The sequence below is a fragment of the Budorcas taxicolor genome, chromosome 6, assembly GCF_023091745.1.
Source record: "Budorcas taxicolor isolate Tak-1 chromosome 6, Takin1.1, whole genome shotgun sequence".
Taxonomy (NCBI): domain Eukaryota; kingdom Metazoa; phylum Chordata; class Mammalia; order Artiodactyla; family Bovidae; genus Budorcas; species Budorcas taxicolor.
In genome coordinates this window covers 89,159,383-89,182,950 of record NC_068915.1, presented here as the reverse complement: position 1 = coordinate 89,182,950, position 23,568 = coordinate 89,159,383, and the positions used below count along the sequence as shown (strand labels likewise).

At 38.4% G+C, this 23,568-nt stretch overlaps 1 protein-coding gene across 2 annotated transcripts in view; it reads right to left on the bottom strand.

The window, feature by feature from the left end:
- Positions 1-10,076, bottom strand: part of MTHFD2L (methylenetetrahydrofolate dehydrogenase (NADP+ dependent) 2 like) — a 145,345-nt gene extending 135,269 nt beyond the window's left edge. For both annotated transcript variants that reach the window (XM_052642089.1, XM_052642090.1), the window contains exon 1: positions 9,881-10,076. In XM_052642089.1, coding sequence (XP_052498049.1) covers positions 9,881-10,023 — 143 coding nt within the window. In that variant the 5' untranslated portion in view covers positions 10,024-10,076. The remainder of the gene's footprint in view (positions 1-9,880) is intronic.
- Positions 10,077-23,568: the final 13,492 nt, after the last annotated feature.

Below are 23,568 nucleotides of genomic sequence, written 5' to 3'. Positions count from 1 at the left end.
GGCTTGCCATTTCCTCCTCCAGGGAATCCTCCTGACCCAGGGATGGAACCCGTATCTCCTGTGTCTCCTGCAATGAAGGCAGATTCTTTAGCTGCTGAGCCATGGAGAAAGCCCAAAAGTATAAATTGATAACAAATTAACAAATATTGTACACATAAGCTCTGTTATTATAACTAAATTACAAAGCTATTGTGGAGAGGTTTGTATTGAATACAAAAAATTATTTCATCACAGCAGAATGTACTCTCTTCACTGCCTGCCTAAATGATTTTAAAAACAAGTGTTTAAAAATATATTTTGTAAATGAGCCAGAAAGTGTTGCATTTTGTTCAAAATCTACTGGGAATTATTAACATATTCAAAAAAATAAGCCAGACAAGGGCAGAATGAGGAGTTCAGGTTTGAAACATCTAGTGAACTGCAAATACTGAAAACAAAGCTTACAATAGAAATGTACCCCTTCCCTCCAAAAGCAGGTACTAAGCTAATTAAACAATGACGCCTCAAGCATTATAGAAGCAATTTTGAAATTCTATTGCTGAGGGTTGAATTGTGTCCCCCAAAAGATATGTTCAAACCCTAATCCCTGATACCCACGGCTGTGATCGTATATGGAAATAAGGCATCTGCAGATGTAATTAAGCTGCAGGAGAAGTCACACTGGAGTTCAGTGACCATAAATACAATATGACTTTTGTCCTTATAAAAAGACAGAGAGAACGCCACGTGAAGACAGAGGCAAGATGGCCACATGGCTATAGGCACAAAGTCAGAGTCATACAGTTGTAAGCCAAAGAAAGCCAAGGATTGCCAGGCCAAGAGAGCATGGTTCTGTGGATTTTCTGGATTTCAGACTCCTGGCCTCTACAAATGTGAGGATAAGTTGCTGTTGTTTTAAACTGATGAGGTTCAGGGCAGGGTGCCCCAAGATGTGACACTCTAACATGCAGGTTATTTCCAGCTGAAAACAACCAAGGCCCAGAACATTTGGGATGAAACCTTTGAACTTCTCCCAGATGCCTAAGAGAACTTTAAGAATTGGAATTCCAGTTCCAGGAAGGAGCTGTCACCACAGATAACCATACTAAAGTACGAACTAGGTGTGGTGGACAGGGAGGAACCTAGCAAGGCTGGTTGGATCAAAGTTCCGTGTCCCTCTGTCTCTAGATGGCCAGGCAAACATTTGTTCACCAAACATTAACTCTTTTCATATTCCTGTCAATTACCTTACTTCTCTTTGAAGTCCTAGACACTTACCTTCTTCTCCTTAGTCCAGAATAATGTATATACCTCATCTTTCCTGTCTTTGGAATTCTTCATGTTTATGTAAACTCCTCATATATAGTTAATAAATTTTTTATTTTTATTTTTTCAGGTTAATCTGCCTTCTCTCATTTCAACTGCCAGCTCAAAGAACTGAGAGGAAAAAGAGAAGAGTATCCCCTCCTCTACAAAGCCATCTAGTTTGTGGTACTTTGTTTATGGCAGCCTTAGTAAATAAATACATCTTTAATCCCAATTCAAAGTATCCCAATTTGTGGGAAGAACTTTTGATGAATCTCCTGTTTTTCACTGAGTATGTGTCAGTGAAGAGTTCTGACAAAACTTAGCCAACTGGAGGAGAGAATGGCAAACCATTCCAGTATCCTTGTCACAAGAACCCCACAAACAATATGAAAAGACAAAGAATATGACACCAGAAGATAAGCCCCACAGGTCACAAGGTGTTCAATATGCTACTAGGGAAGAGCAGAGGGCAATTACTCGTAGCTCCAGAAAGAATGAAGCAGCTGGGCCAAAGCCAAAATGACGCTCAGTTGTGGATGTGTCTGGTGGTGAAAGTAAAGTCTGAGGCTGTAAAGGACAAAATTGCATAGGAACCTGGACTATTAGGTCCATGAATCAAGGTAAATTGGATGTGGTCAATCAGGAGATGGCAAGAATGAACATCATCGGTGAACTAAAATGGACGAGAATAGGCAAATTTAATTGAGATGACCATTATATCTACTACTGTGGGCAAGAATCCCTTAGAAGAATGGAGTAGCCCTCATTTAACAAGAATCTTGAATGCAGTACTTGAGTGTGATCTTACTTTTTTACCTCTTAAAAATGTGATTTCATAAAAAAAATATACAGTGACATTGCCATTAACACAAATCAAAAGTGAAGTCAATTTGACCCTTAGATATCTTTCACACAATGCACCCTGTCATTACTTGCTCAGGTGACATTTCCTGCAAAGGTAGGAACTTTGCAAGTCACCCCCAAAGAAGGCAAGACAAGGAGCTCTCCTTTTCATCAGTTTATTCTCCCCCTATTGCTCCCCTAGCACTAAAAGTCCCTTCATTAGGAAAGAATATGTCATAATGGAGGAGCCAGGGAGGAGAGTTAGCAGTCGGGCAGCACAACACATTACAAATTACACACTCAAAGCCAGAAGTCCTGAGAGGCAGCCCTGTTCACCCTTAAAAGCTGGCCAAGTTACTTAACTGCTTTCAAAGGCATGCAATTTCCTCATGTATATAATGGGAATAGTCTCTGTTGACCTTATATAAGAAGCTTTGACTAAGAGTCGATTGACTCATTTGTAAAAATGGCTCACCTAGCTTCTGTTAAGTAATAGATGGAGAAATATTCAGAGAACCAGAAGTAATATGGGACTAAAAAGCCATCAGGGCTTCCCTGGTGGCTCAGTGGTAAAGAATCTACCCACTAATGCAAGAGACATGGCTTCTATCCCTGGGTCGGGAATATCCCCTGGAGAAGGAATTAGCAACCCACTTCAATATTTTTCCCTGGGAAATCCCACAGACAGAGGAGCCTGGTGGGCTACAGTTCATGGAGTCACAAAGAGTCTGACACAACTTAGCAACTAAACAACAACAAAAAATTACCAACATTTACTGTTGTTTCTATGAACTTGTCCATTTACCTATTCACTTTTCAGAAAATAACTACAACCATCCTAATCTATGGTTCCTAGAACTAAATTAAGTGTTTAATTAGCTAAAACAAAGTAGTATACAGCAGGGGGAAAAAATCACTACTTTTCTTGTGTATCAAAATACTCTTTCACAAAATAGTAAATCAAAGTCCACTCACAAACAACAGTGTATTTAATTTGTATACTTGACATCTTGCTTCTGCATCTATATTTTAATCTCATTTTCAACCACAACTTTAATTAGAGCTGTAATAAACTGTTTTATGATCTATGAAGATGAAAAAACCTAATACAGTCATAAGCAATTAAAATATCTCTGCAGGTCCTAGCATAATTTAAATGCTTTGTATCTTAGGGCAAAATTTGAAGATCTGGGGGTTCAAATTAACAACAGTAACAAAACAAACTCAAGGGAACCAGGGCAAAATTACATATGGAATAAAACCAATCACTAACTAGTACTAGGGAGACTTTCAAAGCAAGTGAATTTATTTTTAAGTAAATTAATATTTAGAAATGTTAAGTTTAAAGTTTTTTAAAAAACATTTCATTTCACATCCCAAATGCTATCTTACACTGTGAAGTAAAGGAATTATATTTTCATAAGTCAATAAAAAGTAAAGCAAATTCTTTCCATTATGTATGATTCTTTCATTCAATTTTGTAACTTCAGACCTCTAACCTGTAACGTAGAACATCAGCAACAACCTAAACCCCTGGAGAAGGAAATCGCAACCCAATCCAGTATTCTGGCCTGGAGAATCCATGGACAGACGAGCCTGGGGGGCTACAGTCCATGGGGTCGCAAAAGAGTCGGACATGACTTAGTGACTCAACAACAACAACCTAAACATCCATAACTTTTGCAGAAAAAAATCTTATATGCTAAGCTTTGTACTATGAGAACACTTGGGCAGTTTGTTAAATCCCATGTACATCTTCTCAGAACAATTTTTTTAAATGTTTAACATAAAATACATAGTTTACAGAAAACCAGTTTTATTGAAATACTGTTATCAAATATTTTTTTAAAAAGCATTAAATAAAACAACTAGTGGCAAGTCTAATTACTACCATAATATCAAAGAGTATTGGTGAGTGTATATATGTTTTGAGATCTCTGCATCAACTGTGTTATTAATATACCTGTATTTTTGCTGGCAATATTATAAATTGTACTCCTATTACTGTGGTTTGAGGCAAACATTCACAATTGAAGAAAATGCTAAATTTAGTAGAGATTAGTGACCATCTAAGTTTAGGTATCCTTAAATTCTATCCATGGATTCCCAAGTAAAGAGATACTGTATTAAAGAAATCTGACAACACAGTTTTTAAGGTTTATATGCAAAATCAGGTGTCTTGATTCACAAAAGTTCTGCAGTTTACTAAGAATTTTCAGAACGATGATAAGCAATAGGGAAATTTATAAATTGCTTATAGAGAAATGCACTGGATAGATCATGCATTTTCCAACTCTGTCTTCACCATTTATTTACTGTGTTATCATGGACAAGTTATTTAATTTCTTTAAGTCTCAATCTCCTAATCTGTTAATTGGGAATAGTAATAGTGTCTACTTCTTTCAGTTGTTATGAGGATTGAAGGACAAACTATACGTGAAAAATCTCAGCAAAATTTTTAACACAGAGTAAGGAAACATTAAATATTAATATGAATTTATTTTTCAACAATACAACTGGATTGCTTAAAGCAAGATGATATTCATTGCAGAGTTAATAAATAGCCAAAGTGGGAAAAGGAAACATCTATTTTAAAATTATAATATGCCCTCAGTTTAGAATGACAAATCTTTGAATAGTCTCTTGGTTAGAGGCATACTCTAATGAGAATAATTCTAGAAACCTAAGTAGAGTTCAGATCATTAAGTGAACAAACCTGGTTGGTATGATGATGTTGACAGGAACATGACCTGCATCTGAGAGTGAATTATTTCATATTTCAAGGACTAGACATTAACCAACAGCAAAATGGTTAGGTAAATTAAGGCCACTTGACTTAATGTAATATTATACAGCCAATAAAATGTTAACAAAAACAATGGCAACACAGAAAATACCTATGATATTAACAGGAGCAGCTGTATAAAACTTCTTGGATACTATCAAACCTGAGGTCTTCTTTGAAACTAATTTAGGTTTGTATTATATCCCATTCTGAACACAAATCAGTTGATTTTTTTCTTGTCCAGATTGCACTTAATAGTAAATCTCACTAATTACTAATCATTAATTTATCCCACTCATTGGACAGTTCAGTTTTCACCCAACCTCCTACATCTTTAAGCATCCTTCTACAACTTAATCATCCCTAAACCAAACTATTTTTAAAAATCTTCATTGAGCTCCATGGAATTCCATGAAAAGTATGCGACCATAGAAGGTAATCTGCTGGGTTTCTTTGTTTCTACTTTTATCATCTAACTAGGGTATTAACCAGAGAAAGCAATGGCACCCCACTCCAGTACTCTTGCCTGGAAAATCCCATGGACGGAGGAGCCTGATAGGCTTGCAGTCCATGCGGTTGCTAAGAGTCAGACATGACTGAGCAACTTCACTTTCACTTTCTTGCACTGAAGGAAACGGCAACCCACTCCAGTGTTCTTGCCTTGAGAATCCCAGGGATGGGGGAGCCTGGTGAGCTGCCATCTATGGGGTCACACAGAGTCGGACACAACTGAAGCGACTTAGCAGCAGCAGCAGCAGCAGCAGCAGGGTATTAACATGAAAGAATAATATAACTACAAAGCATCTGAAAAACAAAGATTTGGGTCATTAAAGAAATTGCTAGATTATTACTAAAATCATGACTAACAAGGTCTGAGATTAGTATTAATTTTCTCTGTTTACCTGTTGATCCATTTTAATCAGAAAACTTGATTTTGGAGACATTACATTAGAACATATTATATCTGAACAGCTGAAGCACAGATATAAAACTAAGATATAAGACCATATAAATGGTGAAGCATTTAGGTTCTAAATTTAAAATGACATAACTGCTACAGTCCATGGACTCGCAAGAGTAGGACACAACTTAGTGACCAAACCACCACCAATAAATGCTTAGAAATAAAAACTGTAACCAGATAGCTATCATAGCTCATTGTCATTAAGAGAGGTAAGGCATTAAGACTCAAAAATCACAATTCCAGCAAAATAAAATGTGATTTTGAGAAACTGCCCTTGCTAGCCATTAGTACAAACTCTATCTTGGTTGAAATAATTCCATGGAAAATCAGCTCCAGTAATGGTACTAACTGGAGTCTGGGTTCTTTAAGCTTCACATGAGGATAAAATGATCTTTAAGTCAATTCTATAGCAGACAGAGAAACTGAGTAAATACTAGAAAAGAGGGTCTCAAGAAAAACAAACAAGTGTACATATACAATTTTTCTTTTTAAAATTATTAAAACTATCCATTCTACGAAAGAAGAAGGTGTTAGTTAGTTGCTCAGTTGTGGCCAACTGTTTGCAACCCCATGGACTGTAGCCTGCCAGGCTTCTTTGTCCATGGGATTCTTCAGACAAGAATACTGGAGTGGGTAGCCATTTCCTTCTCCAGGGGATCTTCCCCACCCAGGGATTGAACCTGGGTCTCCTGCATTGCAGGCAGATTCTTTACCATTTGAGCCACCAGGGAAGTCCTATAAGACATGATTATTTACATAACATAAGCCAGTATCTCTTACTAGCTCCAAAAATATAGGTTTTTTATTTTTAAAAAATTAATGACTTGATGTAGTAAAGCATGGTTTGGGGAAGCCTCTGTTGGAGGATACCCGAAAATCTGCCTCGAGAATGGCATTAACATAAAAATCTGTAACTTTGCCTCCAGATGGGATAGACTGCTGCCCAGCTCCATACACTTAAAAACACTGCACCAGACTCATGTGATGTTTTACAACCCAAGCACATTTTGATTTGTAAACTTCTCACACAGCAAGGCAAAACTGGGAAAATTTAGTCACCAAGAATTTTTTATTTGTAACTTTTTGGCTTTTTGGGTAATTAATTTCAAGAAACAATACGCTGTAACAAATAGAAGGGGCTTATTCACTTATTTCCTTGACATTTAAATATATTTTCTTTCAATTAATAAATCTATTTTATCATGAGTGAATGGGGGAAAAACTCACTGCAAATTTTAAAGGGAAACCATTCTGAGATTAAATATTAAACAATAAATAATAATTTTGTAATTTTCAAATTCTGTTAAACACTATTTCTTGAAATTCGCTACTAAAAAAGTATTTATATGTCCATTATAAGTATCTAATTAGCCAAAGATATGAAAGACAATCAAAAATACTTTGTTTCATTTGAGGCTCTATACCAGAAACTAGTAATAAATCTGTTAATTGAAAACAGTCAATTAGCCTCCAATTAAAATAAATGAATTTATATTAAAAAAAAGAATGCAAGACAGCAAAAAAGACACAGATGTGTATAATGGACTTTTGGACTCAGAGGGAGAGGGAGAGGGTGGGATGATTTGGGAGAATGGCATTCTAACATGTATACTATCATGTAAGAATCGAATCGCCAGCCTATGTCTGACACAGGATACAGTACGCTTGGGGCTGGTGCATGGGGATGACCCAGAGAGATGTTATGGGGAGGGAGGTGGGAGGGGGCTTCATGTTTGGGAACGCATGTAAGAATTAAAGATTTTAAAATTAAAAAAATTAAAAAAAAATTAAAAAAATAAAAAAGATAAAACAGTCAATATCATTAGGGAAAGAGTTCATCAAACTCAAAGATTCACTGCAGTAAGAAAAACACTAAGGCTCAAATTTCAAGTCAAGAGGATAATGTAGGATTTAAACCACATTCACTATGAATAACTACACAACTAATGTGTCACTACATATTAACTCATTATTGACCGGGGGATTTTTGAAGACACTAACACTTGTGGCCAGCAATTTGTTATCAAGTGATATTGATATATCTCCAGTCAATAACATTTGGGTAACAAAAGACATATTAATACATCTCTGGTCAATAATGTGTTAAAAGAGATGACCGAGGATGGGGACAAGTGGGGAGGCAGACAGTGGCGACCTCTGGAAGATGGAATCTCTTCTCTCTGCTGGTCCTAGAAGAGAAAAGAGACACCAATGAGCATCAACACACTGTCCGGATTTCTCCCCACCCGAGACCCATCAGTCCACAGGTGTTTCTCAACCTTACAGCCAACTTCACCTACATACATGGTACTTAGTGACAAGGGGATGTCAAAATGCCACCTATCCTAACCTAACTAGTGCTGCCTTGAAAAAATAAAAACCTATCCAAGGTATTACTTATTTCTATACAGCTATAATCTGAATGCAGCTGAGTTGAAAGTAACACTTCTTTATTTACATTAAAAATAGCTTTCCAAAATTATTCCAGTCAATTATTTTAAATTATAAAAGACCATAAATTCAATTTAAAAAGCTCTGAATTATCCATGTGTGTATGTGCATGTGTGTGTGACAACAAGTGGCTTCAACGAGATAGTTAGATTTTTAGCTATTATGGTTCTCATTCAGTGTATTGATACCTGGAGAAGACAGGATGATGGGGTTGTCTATTTACACCATCTGACAAAGGGAAATTAACCAACTTACACAATTTGAAAAAGGTTATCTTCACTCTGGAAAGAAGCCCTAAAATAACTCAAATTCAACAAATAATTATCTAAATAGTGTGACTGTGGTGCATAATTCCTTCAATTCTGTAATGCAAAGAGAATTCTACAGAATCTGTTTTTCCTAGGTTGCAGAGTTTGTATCCAAAAAAACTGGTAATTTTTTTCAGACACCATGAGAGCTTCCACAATCAGAACTGTGAGTCATTGTTATTTTTCTCACATATTCTCTGGAAGACAAACAGCAGTCATTACAAACTAAGTCCAAAGTAAACCCTATAGGAAATTTTTTTTTTTACTTCAATCACGCAAGACTAAGATCCAAATATATACAATGAAGAGTTAATCAATTTAAGTTAAATAAGCAGTCACTATGTTTCCTCATTACTGATCTTTCCTTTCTTCCTGGCATAGTGCTGGGCATGGGGCTACAAAAAGACGAGTAAGGCACAATCTCTGGCCACGTAAAACTGCAGTTACAGAATGTTACTGAAATCCCTGTAAGTCTGAAAAAAAATGGACTCACTAGCTCTGGGTCAAAAGAAATTATTCTTAGCTTCTTAGATCTGAGCTTGTATAACAGCTACAAGTAACGGACGGACGAAGCGTACCATTTGTACAGAACAGTTAAAACCTACTCGGAATCTGCTAGCCAGCAACAAGGTCCAAAGAGATGCAGTGAATCTAAGATTGATCATGTCAATCTAAGACTGCAGACATTTGGCAAGCGCCATCCAGAGAAATACCGAAAAGTCAAGATTAATGTCTGATTTTGTGAAATCATTAAGAATTGTAGAGCTGGAAAAGACCTCAGTATTACTACCAACAAAGAAACTCATAAACTCTAAACCATCTGGCCATTGCCCACTCCTTTGTTTACGAAATACAGCCACAACCAAAACCAAACAAATGCTTCAAACAAGCAGACCACGTGTTTCTAAGGCCCCTTTTCTCTGGGTCTCAAAGGTCTTCTTCAGTCACTCAACTGCACCTGCTGCAAACATGGAACGTTCCAGTGAGCACAGAGAACATCCAAGCTGCCTGATTTGAGGCGGACGCGACCAGCCGGCCTGGCCTGCAAGGCCAAGTTCGGAGCGAAGATAGGCCTCGCCCCCGCCCCCGCCCCGCCGCGCGGCTGCCCAGGAGCCCCGGGTCACACGCGCGAGGCCTCGCCCGCGCCAGCTGCAGGCGTCCGGCCGCCCCTCCCACAGGCAGTGGCTTCGCACCCGGGAGCGCCCGGACCCGAGGAGGTCGAGCGGCCGGGAGCGCTCGTACCTCACGCCGCCGCTCCGAAAGCCCCGGAACGCCTGCCCCGCCGGTCCTGGCGCCGCGAAGGGCGACACCGCGCTCCGGCTCAGCGCCGACACTCGGCCCAGGCGGCCGCGGAGCAGCCAGAAACCGCGAGCCACCACTGTCATGGCCGCGAATGCCGGCTCCCTCACAGAGGCGCCACCTCCGCCACTCCGGTCCTCACAGCGCCAGGCCGGACTCCGCCCCCACCCGGCTCGGCGGGAGAGCGAGTCCCGCCAGCCGAGGGTTCCCGGGGGGACCTTGCAGGGGCGGGGCTAGAGGCCGAGTTCAGGGCCGGGGGCGGGGTTGAAGGACCCGAGCCCCAGGCTGGACTAGCACGTGCGTCGGAAGGCAGGAGTTTGGGGAATGGCCTGGCGACGACATGGTTTCTCTTGCACTGGGCACGCTGATGATGTGCCCATAGCGAGGAAACAGGGAAAGCGTCTAAACTAATCAGCTCAAGCAGCACGCTCCTTTTCTCCCAAACCATTGCTCTGCCCCCGCAGCTGCCCAGGCTACTGGTGATTTCATTTAAAGCAGGAAGGATATTACAGATTCTGTCTCTCTTAGTGAGACCTTGAGATACCTTTCTCCTGAGATCAGGAGAAAGACAGACAAGTGTGAGTGTGTGGAGGGAGGAGGGAGACCTGGCTGAACAAGGCTTGGACCTAAGAATTTCTATTGCTCTACGTTATCATTTCCACTTTGGAGAGGAAAACCTGTCATTCATTTTCTGGAGTCTATGATCAAACTTACACTACCTAGGAACCTTTGTTATGTGGTGAATTTGTAGTGAGAAAACAAATTAGCAGCTTCCTTTAAAAAGTAAAAATCAGACTGGCCTTTTTTTATGCTGAGATGTGGTAGAAGATGAACTGAGTTATGCTTTTATTTGAGCAAAAATCAACTTGAATCAGGCAGCATCCAACCTAGCAGAGAGAAAGTTCTAAGGAGCATGTCTTTCACAAAATGAAAGACTTGTAGGCAGAAGGGAGCAGAAGTTATACTAGACAATAAGTGGTTTCGTTTGGCTATTGAAAGGTTACTTTCCTTTAAAACTGCAGACATCTATCAGACCTACTACCTGACTAGTGATAATATGAAGAAAGAAACAGAACTACTTTCATGCCTTTAAATTAAGTATTGTTTTTTAAATTTTTCTTGTAGTCCAGCTTAAGGGTAATGCAAAATATAGAATAAGTTGTGCACAAAATGAAAAATACATAATTTGGAAAATTAAATATATTTTCTGTTTTAAAAATACAGGATTATGTCTATGAATTGTTACATTCATTAAATTTAAAGTAATAAAAATTATCAATAATAATAGCTAACAGTTTCTGTAGGTTTACTCTGTTCCGGGCATTTGTCCTTTACATGGATTGCTTCATTTAATCTTGACAATAATTCTCTGAGAAAGATCCTCTTGAATTCTCATTTTACATATGATAAATTTGATCTATGAAGAAATTAAGAAACTTGCCCAAAGCTACAAGTCTAGGAAGTGGTACATTCAAAGAAAGGCACTTTGATTCTGTAGGTTAAAATAATAATAATAATCCATGGGACAAAGAAGACATGAAAAGGGAAAATGAACAGTGAATATATCAAAATTTGAGGAAAGCAGCTAAAGAAGTACTTCTGGAGAAATCGGTAGCCTTAAATGCTTATTTTAGAGAAGAGTAAAGGTCTAAAATCAATGGTCTAGTAATCTCTAGGTCTATCCATGTTGCTACAAATGGCATGGATTTATTCATTTTTTATGGTTGGGTAATATGCCATTTTATGCATGTACCACAACCCACTCCAGTGTTCTTGCCTAGAGAATCGCATGGATGGAGGAGCCTGGTGGGCTACAGTCCACGGGGTTGCAAAGAGTCTGACGGGACTGAGCGACTTCACTTTCACTTTCACATCTTATTTATCCATTCCTCTGTTGATGGACATTTAGGTTGCTTTCATGTCTTGGCTATTGTAAATAGCACTGCAATGAACATCGGGGTGCATGTTTCTTTTTGATTTATAGTTTTTTATGGATATGGGGCTTCCCAGGTGATACAATGGTAGAAGAACCCACCTGCTAAAGCAGGAGACACAGGAGATAAGAGTTTGATCCTGAGATCAGGAATATCCCCTGAAGTGGGAAATGGCAACCTACCCTAGTATTCTTGCCTGGAAAATTCCATGGACAGAGGAGCCTGGTTGGCTACAGTCCATGGGATTCCAAAAGAGTCAGACACAACTGAGCACCTGAGAACACAAGCACAGATATATGGCTAGGAGTATGATTGCTGGATCATATGGCAGTCCTATTTTTAGTTTTTTGAGGAATCTCCATACTGTTCTCCATAGTGGCTATTCCAGTTTACATTCCCACCAACAGTATAGGAGGGTTCCCTTTTCTCCACACTGTCTTCAGCACTTACTGTTTGTAAACTTTTTGATCATGGCCCTTCTGACCCATATGAAATGATACCTAGACTCATAGACTTTGGAAATAAACTTATGGTTACTAAAGGAGAAATGTGGGGAGGGATAAACTAGAAATTTGGGATATACTACCCTATATAAAACAGATAATCAACAAAGACCTACTGTATAACACAGGGGACTTTAATCAATAGTCTATAGTGATATATATGGGAATGGATATATGTAAAACTTAATTACTTTGCTGTACATCTAAAACTAACACAATATTTTAAGCCAACTGTACTCCAATATAAAATAAAAATTAAAAATTTAATAAAATCAATGGTCTAAGCTTCTACAAATTAGAAAAATAAGAACAATAGAGCTAAAGATAAGAGCTAAATTAAATAGAAAACAAAAACAGCTCATGAAATTAATATTATCAAAAGTGAATTTTGAGAATTAATCAATACAATTGATAAACTTGTAAGACTAATTAAAGGAAAAGAGCATTATAGGGAGCAATGCATTCCTATTCTCATTCCTACATGTTTTGCTGAGTGTCAAGACTAGACCCTGACCACTTTTTACCTGGGTCATTTCTCAGGAGTTTTTTTTTTTTTTTTAATATTTTCTTATATTTAAAGAAACTAGTATTTATTTCAGAGAAGGCACTGGTGACCCACTCCAGTATTCTTGCCTGGAAAATCCCATGGACAGAGGAGCCTGGTAGGCTGCAGTCCATGGGGTCGCGAAGAGTCAGACACGACTGAGTGACTTCACTTTCATGCATTGGAGAAGGAAATGGCAACCCACTCCAGTGTTCTTGCCTGGCGAATCCCAGGGACGGGGGAGCCTGGCGGGCTGCCATCTATGGAGTTGCACAGAGTCGGACATGGCTGAAGTGACTTAGCAGCAGCAGCAGCAGTAGCAGCAGTATTTATTTATTTAAAATATTTATTTATTTATCTGCACCAGCTCTAGTTGCAGCATGCTAGCGAACTCAGGCCCCCTGTATTGGGAGCATGGAGTGTTAGCCACTGGACCACCAGGCAGTTCCCCATCTCTCATGAGTCCTCATGCAGCTGGTAATTCTGAGCGATGAGGTAATTACTCCCTGTATACAAAGAGAATGCTTGCTTACTGCTTGCCTTAAAGGGATGAGATCCTTAAGCTCAGAGTTCCTCATCTGTGGTGCAACAGCCGACTACACATTCAGGCTTCATCTGGTCTTCCATGTCATCCTGTAGTATGTGGGGCTCAGGAAAATGGAACAATGATGCTAATGCTCCAGCAACTACTTTTTTGGTTGATACCATTTGCTCATCTATTGCAAGGTTTATTTCCGAGCTCTCTCTTCTCTTCCATTGTTCTATGTGTCTGCTTTATGCCACCATCACATCCTTTGATAACTGTAGCTTTGTAATAAGTGTTTAAATCAGAGAGTATGAGACCTCCAACTTTATTCTTCCTTTTCAAGATTGTTTTGGCTACTCAAGGCCCCTTAAGATTCCATATGAATTTTAGAATAGGTTTTTCTGCTTCCTCTAAAAATGGCATTGAGACTTTGATAGATATTGCATTAAATCTGCAGATTGCTATGAGTAATGTTGGTATTTTGGCAATAATAAGTCTTCCAATCCATGAACATATGGTATCTTTCCATCTACTTATGTCTCCTCTGATTTCCTTCAGCAACATTTTGCAATTTTGAGTTTAAAGTCCTTCTTGGCTGGGTTTATTTTTAAGTGTTTTATACTTTTTGGTGCTATTGTAAATGGAAATATTTTCTTCATTTCCTTTTTGGATAGGTCATTTTTTATAACTACTTTTGCTGTAGCAAATTTCTTGTCTCTCTTCAGGAGTCTCATGTGTTCTGTAAGTTTTCATGAAACTGTAGAGGACTAATTTATTAGATTGTAGATAGGGCTCAATTACGTATGTATTTGGCCACCTAAATAAAATAGGCAAATTTCTTTAAAAACACAAATCATCAAAAATTGACCCCAAGAGAAATTTAAAAATTGGATAATTCCATGAAAAAATCAAGTTACTAATTATCTTCTGTCAAAGAATCTTTTGTCTTCAGTGGACTTTACTGATGATTTCTCTCAAATATTTAAGAAACCAATAGTAACAATATTATGCAAATCTCTCAGAAAACAGAAGAGGAAGGAAACTTCCCAACTCATTTATAAGGGCACTAGGTACCCTGGCATTAAATCATTACAAGACACTACAGACCAATATCCCTCAACAACACAGTAACAGAAATTTTCAAATACACTAGCAAATTTAATAAAACAATATACAAAAAGGCAATCTATCATGACCAAGTGAGGTTTATCCTGGGAATGTAAAACTGGTTCAACACTCAGAACCAATCAATTCAATTTACTATAGCAACAGATTGAAAAAAAAAAAAGTAATGAGCTCAATAGATGTAGAAAAAAATATTTGACAGAATTCAACATTCATCCATGAAAACAAAATTTAAAACTCGCAAAAAATTGTAAATAGGGGATATTCATCAAGCTTATAAAGAATGTCTATGAAAACCCACAGATAATGATTATTTCACTGTGAGAGATGCATAAAGTTTAACACAAGGCAATAATGTCTGTTTCCACAGTTTCTATTTTTTACTACTTGCCTGTGGCTAACTCCAAAAGGTTACAAAAGAACTTTTGAAGGTGACAAAAATGTTCTATATTTTGATTGTGGTATGGTACACAGTCTATTCATTTGTCAAAACTCATTAAATTACACACTTAAATCGGGAACATTTTATTGTATGTAAATTTTTCAATTAAAATTGACTAGATATAGGGCTTAAGCATTTTCTGATTCTCCTTAGAAGTAATCCACATTCCTCAATGAGAAGCATTTTTGATGTATAGATATATGTAGATAGATATGAATAGATCAATAGGTCAACTAGATAAATCTATAGCATAGTGAGCTTATCAGTATCTATATACCCATCCACCGCCCACGTTGAAAGTGAAAGTGAAGCCGCTCAGTCGTGTCCCACTCTTTGCGACCCCATGGACTGTAGTCTACCAGGTTTCTCTGTCCATGGGATTTTCCAGGCAAGAGTACTGGAGTGGGTTGCCATTTCCTTCTCCAGGGGATCTTCCTGACCCAGGGATCAAACCCAGGTCACCTGCATTGCAGGCAGACGCTTTAACCTCTGAGCCACCATTAATTTGGCCACTAGAGGGAGCCAATATTTCATGAATACAAAAGTTTGGCACTGATTTTAGTGACCTTTAGTGGAGAAGGAAATGGCAACCCACTCCAGTATTCTTGCCTAGAGAACCCCAGGGATGGGGGAGCCTGGTGGGCTGCCGTCTATGGGGTCGCACAGAGTCGGACACGACTGAAGCGACTTAGCAGCAGCAGCAGCAGTGGAGAAGGAGGTCACTAAAATCAGTGCCAAACTTTTGTATTCATGAAATATTGGCTCCCTCTAGTGACCTTTAGTGGAGAAGGACGGAGAAGGCAATGGCACCCCACTCCAGCACTCTTGCCTGGAAAATCCCATGGACGGAGGAGCCTGGTAGGCTGCAGTCCATGGGGTCGCAAAGAGTGGGACACGACTGAGCGATTTCACTTTCATTTTCATGCATTGGAGAAGGAAATGGCAACCCACTCCAGTGTTCTTGCCTGGAGAATCGCAGGGACGGCGGAGCCTGGTGGGCTGCCGTCTGTGGGGTCGCACAGAGTCGGACACGACTGAAGCGACTTAGCAGCAGCAGCAGGAGCGGTCTTTAGCCCGCCAGTGGGATTCTCTGGGCAGAAATACTGAAGTGGGTTGCCATGCCCGCCTCCAGGGGATTTTCCCGGCTCGGGAATCGAACCCTCATCTCCTAAGTCTTCTGCATTGGCAGGCAGAGTCTATACCACTAGCACTTCTGGGAAGCCCCTATTAAAAAGCATTGAATGTAAATTCATAGAAAATAATGAATATGAAAAGTTTTTATATGATGTATAAGAAATTTTAATAGAATTTGTTAAAATCTTTTCTGGCCATAATAATACAGGTAATAAAAATATTACTTGTGAAAGAGATGAAACTTCTTTTATGTATTTAAATAGTAGACCTGATTTTGACTCTCATCTAGATGTTAAACATAACCAGAGATTATTAAAAAAAAAAAAAGGTTATAAAGTTATACATGTTAATTATAGAAAACTTGAAAGTTACAGAAAATCTGAATGAAAGAAAAGAACAAGGAAGAGGATAAGAATCAAAAGTATTATCGTCACTGTTCTCACAGTGTGCAAATCCAAATGCTATAAAAATTTGGGTGTACTGTCCCAGAGATTTTAGTGTACATCGTATTGTTACTTGATTGTAACCACAAATAACACAAAGTTAAAATGTAACCACTATTTGCTATCTTTACCATAAAAAATGAAGTATAAATAGAATCTTTTTACATAGTATAGAAAGTTCATAACTACATTAACGATATTCTTTGACATACTTTTTTAAACAGTAATCAATTTTTAAAATTACAATAACAGTTATAGTATTTAGTGGTCACATTAAATGGTCCTTTTGTGGCTCTAACTTTATTAAGCAAAAAATGTGAGTCATTACAACTGGAATTGGGGCAGACAGTGGATGGCAAAATCTTTTTTCCTTATCCTAAACGATCTCCATTTAATGTGTTACAGGGGAAAAAAAGTATAATTTATGAACAGGAAAGTCTCTGATGAGAAGCACATTTTAAATTTATTTACATATTGGAGATCCAACCAGTCCATCCTAAAGGAGACCAGTCCTGGGTGTTCATTGGAAGGACTGATGTTGAATTTAAAACTCCAGTACTTTGGCCAGCTGATGCGAAGAGCTGACTCATTTGAAAAGACCCTGATGCTGGGAAAGATTGAGGGCAGGAAGAGAAGGGGACGACAGAGAATGAGATGGCTGGATGGCATCACCAACTCAATGGACATGAGTTTGGGTAAACTCTGGGAGTTGGTGATGGACAGGGAGGCTTGGCGTGCTGCCATTCATGGGGTTATAAAGAGTCGGACACGACTGAGTGACCGAACTAAACTGAACATATTGGGCATATGGTGTATTTCCAAAGAAACTGTACATGCATTCCCACTCAGCTTTTCCTTGCCATATATCAATAATGTATTCATGATTAAGTGGAGGGCACAATGAAACGGATGATAAACAGTAGGTTTTGAGCTTTGTTGGAATTATGTATCTTTTATTAAGATCCATTTGGCACAAATGAGTTATATGCAGATTTTAACTGATGGAGGGGATAAAGGGGACAGAGTTAATGTGAATGTTAGCAATTACATGAAAATAAATTGTGTCCACTAATGTTTACTGAAAGCTTAATATCTTCCAGGTATGTTCTGCTGCTGCTGCTGCTGCTAAGTCACTTCAGTCGTGTCCGACTCTGTGCGACCCCACAGACGGCAGCCCACCAGGCTCCTCTGTACCTGGGATTCTCCAGGCAAGAATACTGGAGTGGGTTGCCATTTCCTTCTCCACCAGGTATGTTCAGTACTGTGAATTTAATATATGCAACAACTTTATAAGGGTTTAAGTAGAACTACTGTTTTCCTTCTCATTTTATAAATATAGAATCTGAGGCTCTGAGAGGTTAACTTTTTCAAACTCAAAACTGTTAGGTTGGTGCAAAAGTAATTGCAGTTTTTGCATTGTTGAAATTTGCCTTTTGATATTGGAATACATTCTTAAATAACTGTGGTTATGTTATACATTAATTTAATGCACATTTCTCACTTTATGTTTTTCTGGTAATGACATTGCTTGCTGTTTATTTTATATTTATAGTTTATATTTATTTTATATTTATATTTAGACTATGGAAATGATGTTAGACAAAAAGCAAATTCAAGAAATTATTTGAGTTTGAAATGGGTCATAAACAGTGGTGACAACTGGCATCATCAACAATACACTCGACCCAGGGGCTGCTAACAAATTTTCAGTGGAGTGGTGATTCAACAAGTTTTGCAAAGGAGAGAAGAGCCTTGAAGATGAGAAGCACAGCGGCCAGCCATTGGAAGTTGACAACAATCAGTTGAGAGCTCTCTATCATTGAAACTGATTCTGTTACAGTTACACAAGAAGTTGCTGAGGAACTCAACATTGACCATTCTAAGGTTGTTCGGCATTTGAAGCAAATTGGAATGGTGGAAAACTTGATAGCTGGGTGCCTCATGAGCTGACTGCAAATAATAATTTTAAAAAATCATCATTTTGAAGTATCTTCTCTTATTCCATGCAACAGCAATGAACCGTTTCTTGATTGGATTGTGACATGTGATGGAAAGTGGATTTTATACCACAGCCTTCTATGACTAGCTCAGTGGCTGGACCAAGAAGAATCTCCAAAACACCCCCCCAAACTTGCACCAAGAGAAGGTCATGGTCACTGTTTGGTGGCCTATTGCCAGTCTGATCCACAACAGCTTTCTGAATCCTGGCAAAATCATTGTGTCTGAGAAGTATGCTCAGCAAATCAATGAGATGCACTAAAAACTACAATGCATGCAGCTGGTCTTGGTCAACAGAAAGGGCCCGATTCTTCTCCACAACAAAGCCTGACCACACATTGCACAGCCAACAGGACAACTTTTTGCAGGGAAAATGCTTCCACAACCAGCAGGATGTAGAAAATGCTTTTCAAGAATCTGTCATATCTCGAAGCATGTATTTTTATGCTACAGGAATAAATAAACTGTTCTCATTGGCAAAAATATGTTTATTTTAATGGTTCCTATTTCGATTAATAAAAATGTGTGTGAGCCCAGTTATAATGATTTAAAATTCACAGTCTGAAATCACACTTTCATTTGCACCAATCTAATAGAATGTTTCTAAAGTTGAGGTTCACACATAAGCCTGGTCTGGCTATAACAGAAATACCTTTAACCTACACATTCCTATTTCCAGTAACTACACATAAAAAACTCACTTAAAGCAGTTTTGCCACTTTAAGATGTATCACTAGCACCATGTTATATTCAAAGAAATCTAAAGAAATGATTTAAAATAATTGATAGTTACTTCAGTTCCTGAAAGCAACTCCAAAGTACAGTATCTTTCCTAACACAAACCAAAGATGAATGTCTTAGTTTAAATCTACTACTTTCTCAAATAACAATAAAGGGAGTGATTTACTCTTATAAACCACTATTTTTATTTTTGTACCTGTATCGTTATTTGTATACACATATAATTGTAGTATATTAATTGGTTCTTATAAGACACCTTCCTGGTACCATATTTGAGTGGATACAAAACACTTAACCTCTAAAATTAGAAGACAGTAAAGCACATCCCCATGGTGTTCTTTATTAATGGTTTTTAACTGGTGTGGTGCAAAAAGAAGCAAATTTAGGAATCATGCCTTAAAGCACAGAATGGCAAACACTGCATTGCATTTACTTGTGAATACACAAATACAGTGATTTAAATTTTTATTAATAACTATTCAGCACATACCATCTGCCTATATTAATAAACTGACAATTGATTAAATTATCTGTAGTTATTGCTAAAGATGGATTAAGCACTCATTCTAGATTTTTAAAGCTCTTAATACAATATGATTGTACTTTCACTGTTGGGACCGGCTAAAGATCTCAAGAAACCATTTCAACACTAAAAATATGCAAAAAATCAAATGAATGGCAAATGGAATAAAAAACAGTTTTTAATACTGATTAAAAGAAAACATTGGAAGACAGCTTAAATAAGACAGTGTCAAAAATGCTGCCAACTGAATACTACAAACAAGCAGACAGTCACGAAGTCACTGCAAATGCTGAACCAGATAGATTGCATCCACGTCAAGGGGTCTGCTTCCAAGAGTGAAATGGGAGAATTGAACATGCCTGATTCATTTTTTACAAATAAGGCAAGATATTTCTACACTGAACAGAATCAAAAGGGATGAGAGAGACTAGGAATGTTGTGCAAATTGAACTAGTTCAATTTAAAAAGAAATGAAAAGGGTGGAAAAGTATTCCCCCAATAGATATTTCTAAAATATTAAAAATAACAACAGTAACAACCTATATGTATAATAGGAGTCAAAGGTCAACATAATGCCTAATGGTAGAAAAATAGAAGGAATAGATAGAAAGGCTGAACTTGAGACAAGATGTCTGGAACCACTATTATTATATAACAGAATTTGGGATGTAGACAATGGAATTAGACAATGGAAAGAAATTACATACAGTAATTAGAGCAAAAGAAGCAAAAGATGAGAAGAACCTTGACTATATCTATATAGAACTTCTTAACTAATAATGATCCATTCCAACAGTAAAGTAGTATAGCACACATCTTTATGCATGTGCATCGCTTCAGTCGTGTTTGGCTCTTTGCAACCATATGACATGGAATTCTCCAGGCAAGAATACTGGAGTGGGTTGCCATGCCCTCCTCCAGGAGATCTTTTCAAACCAGGGATCAAATCCTATCTCTTATGTCTCCTGCATTGGTAGGCAGGTTCTTTACCACTAGTGCCACCTAGGAAGCCCTCATATCTCTCTACCTCTAGGAAACATTTAAAAATACTTGTTGAAGTTGAACAGTCACCAAAACTTATTTTTACACAAAGCAAACAAAGTGCATAACAGCATGCATGGTATCTCCCATGTTTACCATAAACAAAGAAACATGAACAGACACAATGCATAAACACGTGCTACTTTGGCTATAGAATATTTTTTCCAAGACATCTACACACAGAAGATTGATAATCCTAGTATTTTCTGAGGAAGAGAAACAAATATCTTGAATGAGAGGGAGAGATTCAGGTGTCTTTTATTAACTGTATAACCCTTTCTTACCATTTGAATTTTTATGATGAACACATATGTTTTTCTTCAATGTCTAAATATAACCAGTTTACCTATTCAGTCAGTTCAGTTCAGTTCAGTCGCTCAGTTGTGTCCAGTTCTTTGCAACCCTATGAACTGCAGCACCCCAGGCCTGCCTGTCCATCACCAACTCCCGGAGTTCACTCAGACTCACATCCTTCGAGTTGGTGATGCCATCCAGCCATCTCATTCTCTGTCATCCCCTTCTCCTCCTGCCCCCAGTCCCTTCCAGCATCAGAGTCTTTTCCAATGAGTCAACTCTTCACATGAGGTGGCCAAAGTACTGGAGTTTCAGCTTTAGCATCGTTCCTTCCAAAGAACACCCAGGACTGATCTCCTTCAGAATGGACTGGTTGGATCTCCTTGCAGTCCAAGGGACTCTCAAGAGTCTTCTCCAACACCACAGTTCAAAAGCATCAATTCTTTGGCACTCAGCTTTCTTCACAATCCAACTCTCACATCCATACATGACTACTGGAAAAACCATAGCCTTGACTAGATGGACCTTTGTTGGCAAAGTAATGTCTCTGCTTTTGAATATACTATCTAGGTTGGTCATAACTTTCCTTCCAAGGAGTAAGCGTCTTAATTTCATGGCTGCAATCACCATCTGCAGTGATTTTGGAGCCAAAAAAAATAAAGTCAGCCACTGATTCCACTGTTTCCCCATCTATTTCCCATGAAGTGATGGGACCGGATACCATGATCTTTGTTTTCTGAATGTTGAGCTTTAAGCCAACTTTTTCACTCTCCTCTTTCACTTTCATCAAGAGGCTTTTTAGCTCCTCTTCACTTTCTGCCATAAAGGTGGTGTCATCTGCATATCTAAGGTTACTGATATTTCTCCCGGCAATCTTGATTCCAGCTTGTGCTTCTTCCAGCCCAGAGTTTCTCATGATGTACTCTGCACAGAAATTAAATAATCAGGGTGACAATATACAGCCTTGACGTAGTCCTGTTCCTATTTGGAACCAGTCTGTTATTCCATGTCCAGTTCTAACTGTTGCTTCCTGACCTGCGTATAGGTTTCTCAAGAGGCAGGTCAGGTGTTCTGGTATTCTCATCTCTTTCAGAATTTTACAGTTTATTGTGATCCACACAGTCAAAGGCTTTGGCATAGTCAATAAAGCAGAAATAGATGTTTTTCTGGAACTCTCTTTTTACAAGTTTTAACCTGTTTACCTACTCAATAGTACAAGTTTAACCAGTTTGCCTACTTGATGGCACAAGTTATCGATTTTGAATGATCAACAGCAGAATGAGTAAGTATGATAGAATGATCATAAGGGAATTTGGATCTCTTTCTGTTAGAGATATTAAATTTTGCAAGGCTCAAAGACGACTGAGTCAATTCTTGGGCCAACTATAGAGTTTTGTAAGTTTTGAGGCTTATCATGTGTACAAATAATAAGAATTTTTGTAAAGAATAAGATGAGTAAGCCACTTGTTTATATGCTAAATTTATCCCCCCTAAAATCCCGATGTTGAAGTCCTAATCCTCATTATCTCAGAATATGACTTTATATGGAAATAGGCCATTTTAAAAGGTAATTAAGGCAAAAATAAGCTCACTGAGGGTGGGCCTTAATCCATGATGACTGGGTTCTTGTAAGAAAAGTAGATTTGGACCCAGATGATACAGAGAGAAGACCATGCTAACATACATGGAAAAGATGATCACTATAAGCCAAGGAGAAAGGCTGCAGAGGAAACCAATTGTAAGAACCCTTTTATCTTGGAATTCTAACCTCCAGAACTCTGAGAAAATACCTTTCTGCTGTATAAGCCATACAGTCTATGGTACAGTACTTTGTTATGGTGGCCTAACCAAATTAATACACAACTAAGCCCAGTAATACTGGCTATAGGTGATAAACAGCTATTGAAGACTTCAAGTAAAAGGATGACTAGCCAAGATGAGCTCTTCTGAACACTTTGTGGTGAATAAGACTGACTGGAGAGGCTAATCTGGGCGACTACTTAGGAAGTTATGTCAATGGTTGAGTGGAAGCCAATGAAAGGCATAATTAAGACAATTTCATAAGGAAGGGAGAGAAGGAGTTTCACATGAGAGTTGTTAAGGGGATGAAAATGGCAGGACGAGAGCCCAGTTGGATGCAAAGCAAAAGTAGTCAGTCTGCGGTGAAAGCAGGGTCCCTGGTTTTGACAACAGAGTAAATTGTTCATAAAGCAAAATGGGAAAACAGAGGAGCATGTGAAATCTCGGGAGGGCTCAGTAGATTACAATGGTTACTTGTTAACACTGGCAGCAAGGAGAAAATGCAGAGATAGACATCAGTCAAGATAAAGATCGTAGCACCTGATGATCCAGTGAAGGGAAACTGGTGGAGCTGGCAAGGAGT